General features: G+C 35.2%; 1 protein-coding gene across 1 annotated transcript in view; it reads left to right on the forward strand.

Annotated features, from left to right (window-relative positions):
• Positions 1-3,902, forward strand: part of LOC129216348 (cGMP-inhibited 3',5'-cyclic phosphodiesterase 3A-like) — a 602,719-nt gene extending 598,817 nt beyond the window's left edge. Inside the window, exon 15 of the mRNA XM_054850562.1 lies at positions 3,771-3,902. Coding sequence (XP_054706537.1) covers positions 3,771-3,791 — 21 coding nt within the window. The 3' untranslated portion in view covers positions 3,792-3,902. The remainder of the gene's footprint in view (positions 1-3,770) is intronic.
• Positions 3,903-8,358: the final 4,456 nt, after the last annotated feature.

Below are 8,358 nucleotides of genomic sequence, written 5' to 3' on the forward strand. Positions count from 1 at the left end.
AGGAGGAATGTATCGTTAAAAAAACTTTCAAGTTGTACTGCCTTTAATTGATTCATAATTGTAGCATTGAACGTTATATTAGTTTTATAATTGGTATATATATACAAGGTGAATTTGATCGAATCTGCCATACGAAAGAGGAGGATAGAAGAGCCCAAGAAGAGAATAGAACCACCCATTATCATGTCCAATCCTTAACCGCAACTGAGTTATGGTAAATAGTAGGAAAATGAGTTTTAAAAAAAAAATTCCGAGAAAACGATCGATTTCTGAAATTCCTGTTGAACCTACACAAAAAACAAGCACAAATTTGAAAAAGGCAGATTGAATACTACTAAATGACACTTTTCCCATAAAAATAGTCGCATTTTACAGCGAGCTACAAGCTTTGAAACATAGGAAACACTCGGATTTGAAACAGTGCCAAAGTTTTCAATCAAAATTTTCAAAAACAACCGTATGAGCTACAATCGAACAAATCTACTAAAACTGTCCCATTTCACCAGCTTTTAGACGATACAACAACAAATCATATTGGGCCTCGAGTTCAAAAGAAATTAAGGCTTTTGTTTGAAACAGTGTAAAAATCTGGATTTGTTGAAAAAGGAAAACCAGCGAAGAGTCGAACTTTTCCGTTTTAAATTTTCTGTCTCAGCTAAGCATGTTGCTTACTTTGTTTAAGAAAATCATATTTTTGTATCAAAATAATAGTTTTAACATTTTATTAAGTGAAAAAAACTCCAGAGGTAACAATAAGTAGAAATAAAAGAAGCATTACTTTCCCGTGCTTTTCACGAAGGAAAATCAATAATAAAAAAATTTACACAAATATCAATGAGTACATTTAATCAATTTTCAAAATTTACAACAGATGCTGAAATTGGTCGCCGCCACAACTGATACATGCCCTTGCCTTTTTGCGAATGGAAACAACAGTTGCTGTAAGTGAAATTTCGAGTTTCACTACTATTCCGTCAAGCCGGTTGCTCAATTCCTGAAAACTGGCTATTTCTGCTTTGTAAAATTCTTGTTTTAAGAATCTCCAAACAAAGAAGTCCACTGAAGCCAGGTCTGGTGGTCCAGGTGGCAAGGAATGAGGCCCGTACGACCAACCCATTGGGGATACTGTTCAATCAGAATATCCCGAACGGAATTTGAAGAATGTGTAGGGGTTCTATCGTGTTGGAGAATGATTTCCGCTCTCTCTGGTACAGGAAAATTTCCAGGATCACGGTTCTGTTGCTGTTGAGGAATATGTGCTGGGCCGAGTAGTGGAAAACACAACGGTGAGTTCACGTACGATTGCTAGAGAGGATGGACTTTCACAAAGTCAAGTTATGAAAACATTGCACCAACACAAGTGTCACCGTTACCATTTCACACTAGTACAAGAGCGGCGTAATTCAGACTTAGAAAATCGGGTAACATTTTACAGATGACTACTAGCCCGAGACATTGAAGAACACCATTTTCTAAGAAAGATACTGTGGACAGATGAGTCGTTGTTTACTAGAGGGAGCATCATAAATTTGCAAAACTGGGGTCAATATGCTGAACATAATCCTTTTTTAACCCAAAGCTCATCGTTCGAAACTGGATTTAGCTTAAATGTTTGGTTTGCCATAATCGGAGATCAGTTGATTGGTCTATGTGTGTTTCGAAGTAGCGTAACGGCAAACCCATATTTAGAGTTCATTGGACATTATTTGCCTCATTTTCTTGATGATATTCCTGTTTCAGAGAGAGCGGAAATCATTTTTTTAACACAATGGAGCCTCTACACATTCTTCAAATGCCTTTCGGGACTTTCTGACCAAACAGTATCCCCAATGAGTTGCTCGTACGGGCCTCATTCCTTGGTCACTTAGACCACAAGACCCGACTCCAGTGAACTTTTTTGTTTGGGGATTCTTAGAACAAGAAGTTTACAAAGCAAAAGTAGCTAGTTTGCAGGAATTGAGCAACCGACTTGACAGAATAGTAGTGAAACTTAAAATTTCACTTACAGCAACGGTTGTTTCCGTTCACAAAAAGGCAAGGATTGTGGCGGCAGCATGTATCAGTTGTGGCGGCAACCCATTTCAGCATCCGTTGTAAATTTCAAAGATTGGTTAAATGTACTCATTGATATAAGTGTAATTTTTTTTTATTATTGATTTTCCTTTGTGAAAAGCACGGGAAAGGAATGCTTCTTTTATTTCTACTTACTGTTACCTCTTTTATTTTTTTTTCACTTAATAAAATGTTAAAACTATTATTTTGATTTGAAAAAAAAAAAACATTTTCTTAAACAAAGAAAGCAACATACTTACCTGAAACAGAAAATTTAAAACGAAAAAGTTCAACTCTTTGCTGTTTTTTCTTTTTCAACGAATTAACCAGCCTTTTCAATTCAACCTTTTTCAATCTCTGCTGAACTTGAGGCCCAATATGATTTGTTGTTGTATCATCCGAAAGCTAGTGAAATGGGTCAGTTTTTAGTAGATTTGCCCGATTGTAGCTTATACAGTTGTTTTTGAAAATTTCGATTGAAAACTTTGGCGCCATTTCAAATCTGAGTGTGTCCAATGTTTCAAAGTTTGTAGCTCGCTCTAAAATGCGACTATTTTGATAGGAAAAGTGTCATTTTGTAGTATTTAGTCTGCTCTTTCAAAATTTGTACTTATTTTTTGTGTAGGTCCAACAGGAATCTCAGAAATCGGTCGTTTTCTCAGAGTTTTGGTTTTTTACTCATTTTCCTTATATCTACCATAACTCGGTTACGGTTAAGGATTGGACACGATAATGGTGGGCTCGATGATCCTCTTGGGCTCTTCTATCACCCCCTTTCGTATGGCAGATTCAATAAAACTCACCCTGTATATCGATTTCATATTTTCCAACCATTTAAATCGTGAAGAAAAAAAAGTCAGCTTTAATAAAAATCCCTGGTATTGCTTTATATTCAGTTTTGCTAGTTTCGGTAAATTTTTGTAGTTCATGCTCTTGGAATACGTTTACTGTAATTGCTATAATTAGGTGTTTTCCTTAAATCCTGGATATTAGTTGAGACCTGTCACGTATGCTAATTAGGGCGTTAAGTATAGTCGAGGATAAGCTCATGCAATTGGTTCTGCCAATCAGTGGTAACTAATAATTTCAATGAATGACTTATCACAATTGCCTTTTGTCAAGAGCGTAAGAGACTATGACGTTACAAAATATTTCTGACAGCAATTATTTTGTTTTTTCAACACATATACTATATTAAGAGAAAAAATACTGCTACAGAAATTAACAAGACTATTTTTCGTGCAGTAATGTATCGATCTTTTTTATGGTGTTGGCAGGGAAGTTTAGTGGTTTTGTGTTTCCCTCTTACGCTTCTGAGCACGGTTCAAACTCGGCTCCAGTTGGGTTTCAAAACATAGAAAACCGTCAGCGGCATGTAAAATGCTTAGGCGGCGCATAAAATATCCCTAAAATATTCATTTGGCTTGAATACTCCCAACAACCTAAAATTCCTACAGCAATTTTGTATCGTCAGAGCTAGATTCCTCCATCTGGTTGGAAATTGAGCGCTAAATTCTGTAATGACAATGACAGTTCGCCGATAGAGGTACCAAATGAAGGAATCGATGAACAAGCCTGCTAAGTATGCTATGTCTGCAAATGTGGAGAAACTAATACGCAAACTCATGGAATAAAAACTTTTTTAATGGTTAAAACAGTTAATTGAAATCGAAATGCATTTCTTTTATGTAAAAAAAAAATATATTTATTACTTTCAGAGCATGGATCAAAAATTCTAGGCTTGAAAAATCCTGAACCTTGCAGCAAGACCAAGAAATTAGAAATGACATCAACCAGGGCCGCGAGGTCCCTATGTGCAAGGTCGTGCGGCGCACGACGGCGCCAGAGTCAAAAAGGGGCCGAGCTCTACCAATCAAAAATGCTCCAAATGAGTGGAAAAAATCTCCATCAAAAAAAATAAAATTGAACTTTTCATTGTATCTAATAGTGATGGTGAAATTATACTGTTCATTAAAACAAGCAATCCTCCTCTCTGTCTTTCTAAAAGGAAAAAATTGCCTTGTTGTGTCCAAACATGCTATTCAAAAGCGCAATCTTTCACACTGAAAACACATGATTTTCATTTATGCATACATGAGCATTTTTCTTCATATGTGGAGCCGTGAATGCTGTTTCGGTATGTCTATAATTTCAAAAGGTAGAGTATACGAAGCGCAAGAAATTTGCTATTTCCCATTTTGGTTTTTGCAGTGAATATGTTGTATTATAATTTATGCACCTCCAGAATGCTGAGTTGAATGTTTTTCAAAAGTATTCTTTATTATTAAAGAGGAAAAAAAAAGTCTTATAGGAAAACAAAGTGATTTTGATACGAAAAAAATAATGATGTTAGGGAAAAACCTTAAGTTTCTTTCAATAAGAAATCTTTGAATTAAAAATTTTCAGTAGTTACAGTTAATTGTTTCAGCTATTTCGCCCTCCGTCCTATCTCTTTTCTTTTTTCTAGTTCGTCTGCAAGTAAGATTGTCTTCAAAATGCTACTCATCCGATTCTCTCCCTCTCCCTCTATCAAAACCATTACGTAGCATCTCAAATTTCGTTTTCAAATCTTCAATTTCGCAAAATTTCCAGGGAAAGTCCTCGAATACTAAACAATCGCTTCAAGCTACTTTCGAAAATCACCTAAAATTGCGCTTTTGGAGCTTCAATTTTGAAAGATTGCCGGCCCCTAATGTTACCAAATATGGTCTTACAATCGCGTTTTTAAGACTTCAATTTCAGAAAGTATTTGGGCAAGGGCCTCCGAACCGCGTTCCTTTAATATCATTAAAATTTAGGTTTTTAAAACATGGCTTACGTAAAATTTAAGTGAAATAGCCTCTGAACTTCTTCTTCTAATATCATAGAATGTTGCTCAAATTTTTAAGAGTTTTAATTTTGAAAATTTTTTCAGGATGGAGCTCCAAAATCTCCTTCCCTTAAAAATCTTCAAAGTTATCTAAAATTGCGTTTTTGGAAGTTCAATTTCAAAAAATTGGAGGGGAGGGGAGGAATTGATTTCTATCTGTTTTACCAAAAAAGAGAAGAAAATCTGGTAGAATCTCAAAGTTCCATCTTTTATTCTAAAGTCATTACATATGGCCTATAATCGCGTTTTAAGGCTTCAACTTTTACAAATTTGCGCGGAACCCCTTGTACCGTTTTCTCCCATAACACCACCAAAGACCGTCTAAAATTGCGTCTTTTAAAACTACAAATTTTAAAAATTTTACAAGAGAATTTTTTTCCAATGTACTCCTCTAAAACTATTTTCTAGTTGCGCCACTGCTTCTGCTGTCATGTTTTGACAGGCGTAACTGTTTTATTAATTATTTATCACTTAGAGAGTAGATAGATACTCATAGTGGCGTGAACTTTGTTATTTCAAACATTTTCCTTTTTCCAAAATGCATTATTAGCATATCAGAGGAGCTGCTGAACTCTAAATAATTTCGAGACATGAAGTAAAAACGTACACCACATTCCAAAACTAAATATTCACACATTATTTTTTTAATACATTAAATGCCAAATGTGTTTTTTTCCATTTTATATTTGTTTACAAAACCTCTTTCCAGGTGTTAACTATATTTTCCCCGAATGCCAGAACATAAAGGCGCTCAAAAAACATTTGCACGACAGCGTCGATCAAGCTTGGCGTGGCCCTGACATCAACCTTCAGCATGATACACTTGAAATTATGAAAGAACCTATACACACTTTGAACTTTCACCCGCAGACAATTGTAAATCTAAACCTTCTAGGACCCTGCACTAAGAAAGAACCTGCCTCGGTTTTAAAAGAAATAGACGACCATTTTATTAATACAATCACCTCCCAAATTCAAGAACAGGTAATCGCCTGCATTGACGGCTCCTCAAACTCTAATCTTGATAGGGGAGGTGCATGGATATTTATAACAGGTACAGACGATGAACACGAGTGTCTAAAAATTCCAGTGAGGAAAATAGCTTCCAACTACACATGTGAACTAGTTGCTATTGGAAATGTGCTGGAGATTTTCCTCTCCTTAAATCAAGAAATCATCCAATCCATCAACAAAGTCATTGCAACATAGAAATCTTGTATGCTACAATGGATACCAGCCCATGTAAATATCCTTGGTAATGAGAAAGCCAATGAGCTTGCCAAGGAGTTTAGACCCTACTCCCAATCATCGAACCTCACTTCAATTGATGCCAATGCTGTGGTCAGCCGTAGACTTATCAACAATAATTTGAAATCTTCTATTCCAGCCCTAAACTGTAATCACACAATAGAATCGATAATAACCAGGCTTCGAACAAAACATGTAAAGGGCATGAAAATATCAAGTGACGGAGTAAGAAGTTAGTTCACTGCCCACATTGCCATGACTTTCAACTGTTTAATCAGCATATCTTCGGCTCCACAGCAATTCAGGTCATGCTTCTGAAGATCGGCACGGATTACCCAAATGGACTTAATTTTTTCGGGTAAGGCTGTGGATGTCACTGAGACTGTCTCCGACAGCTTCGGAGTAATCTAGTGCTTTTCTTTGCACATCATGGGCAAGACAACAACAGCAACAATAATATTTATTAGGTAAGTTTGACCATGTGTGACCGTACTATCACAGCCACAACACGTAAAAATCATTCTTTTAAAAACAAAGTTTTTTGTCAGGAAATTGATACAGTATATGAGTGGTTCTCAATCTGGGGGGCGCGTCCCTTAGGGAAAAATAACAGGATTTCGCGGGAGGCATGACCAAAAAATAATGAAGTAAAACAGTACAAAACAATAAAGCAGAAGAGCTAATTTACTCAACTTTTCAGTCAATGTTTTCGAAATTATTGACATTTTTTGGGTTCTTAGTGAAGTTTCATCCACCTATGTCTGCAAATTTGCTATTTTCAGCTTCATCATTCATAAAATCTGAATATCAAGCTGGACGTTGAAAGTGACCTGAAGTGTGGTTTGTCAGTCAAAATTTAATAAAAAATAAAAACAAAAATTTGTGTATGACAAACTGTGAAATGTGTCTCACTAATGTTGTGAAAGTGACTAAGCTATTAAATAACACCTTCACCGAAATGCCTCAAATAAATAAGTGCTTATTATCTTGATTTTATATTCTTTGATTTCATGACTTCTATGAAAAATATCTTTAAAAACACATTTAAAAATAACTAATATTAATTTTTTTTATAAAATTATCTGCATTTCAATTCAGTTGAAAGTGTCTGCTATAGTAAACAACTTCAGTTTTAAATTCGGATTGTAGTACTCTATATGGATCGCATATGGAGGGGGACCTTACATAAGTGTTCAAAGGGGTTCATTAAGCAGAGCCTGAAAGTTTGAGAACCCCTGCATTACATTATGATTCGTAAAGAAAATGGGTCTAAAAATTAAAATGTTTAAAAACTAAAAGCCAAAATTCCGGGAATAAAATGCAAATGTTCCAGTAAAAATATGACATCTTTGCAAATAAATTGAGCGATTTCTAACAAAATCTAGATAAGTAAAATGAAGAACAAAACATTTTCTGGAATTCAACAAGATGATGACGCAACACTGAAGAGAACAAAACGCTACTATAGCCATGTTTTGTGGCAAACGACCACGGCAGATAGAAAGCTGCTCTGCGGTTGGTCATTTAACAAATATTGCTCGAAAATAAATCAAATACACCATATAAAAGGACTTAGAACAAAAAACACTTCCACATTAGAAGTAATTAAAACAATTGCTTACTAGAAATTGCTATATACACTTGCAAATCTGGACCGTCAAAATCCGGACCGATGACCATAGATATAATTTTTACAATAAAAAATCAGTAAAATCCACGCAATTATTCCACACTGCATAAATGACATGTATTTTGTAAATTCAAGGCTCCATGTTTCAACATAATTTACGTCTTTTATGATTCGGTAATCCGCTACACTTGTCTAAACTTTTTTAGAGTACTAGAACTTCATTTTACTATATAACTTATGACCACAAAGGTGCACATCTAGATAATATATTGTACTGCCGTCGGCAGGTAAACGGCAGTATCTGCAGAAATGGGTTTTCGAGATATTTGAATAATTGCGTTTTAGATTCATTACTAACAGCAGGGAAATGTTGGAGTTAGACCTTTTCTTCGAGCTTTCTTTTAAGCGAAAACCAAATATGCAATCTTGTACAATAAAGCTAATATACACTAGATGACAAAAATGCAAAAAAAAAAAAAAAGAAAGAAAGAGGAAAAAAAAATAAAAAATTTGCAGTTGCTGCCCTTTATTTCCTCTATACTTCTTTCCCGTTTTGAGT

Source organism: Uloborus diversus, chromosome 2, assembly GCF_026930045.1.
Source record: "Uloborus diversus isolate 005 chromosome 2, Udiv.v.3.1, whole genome shotgun sequence".
In the NCBI taxonomy this organism is placed as follows: Eukaryota; Metazoa; Arthropoda; class Arachnida; order Araneae; family Uloboridae; genus Uloborus; species Uloborus diversus.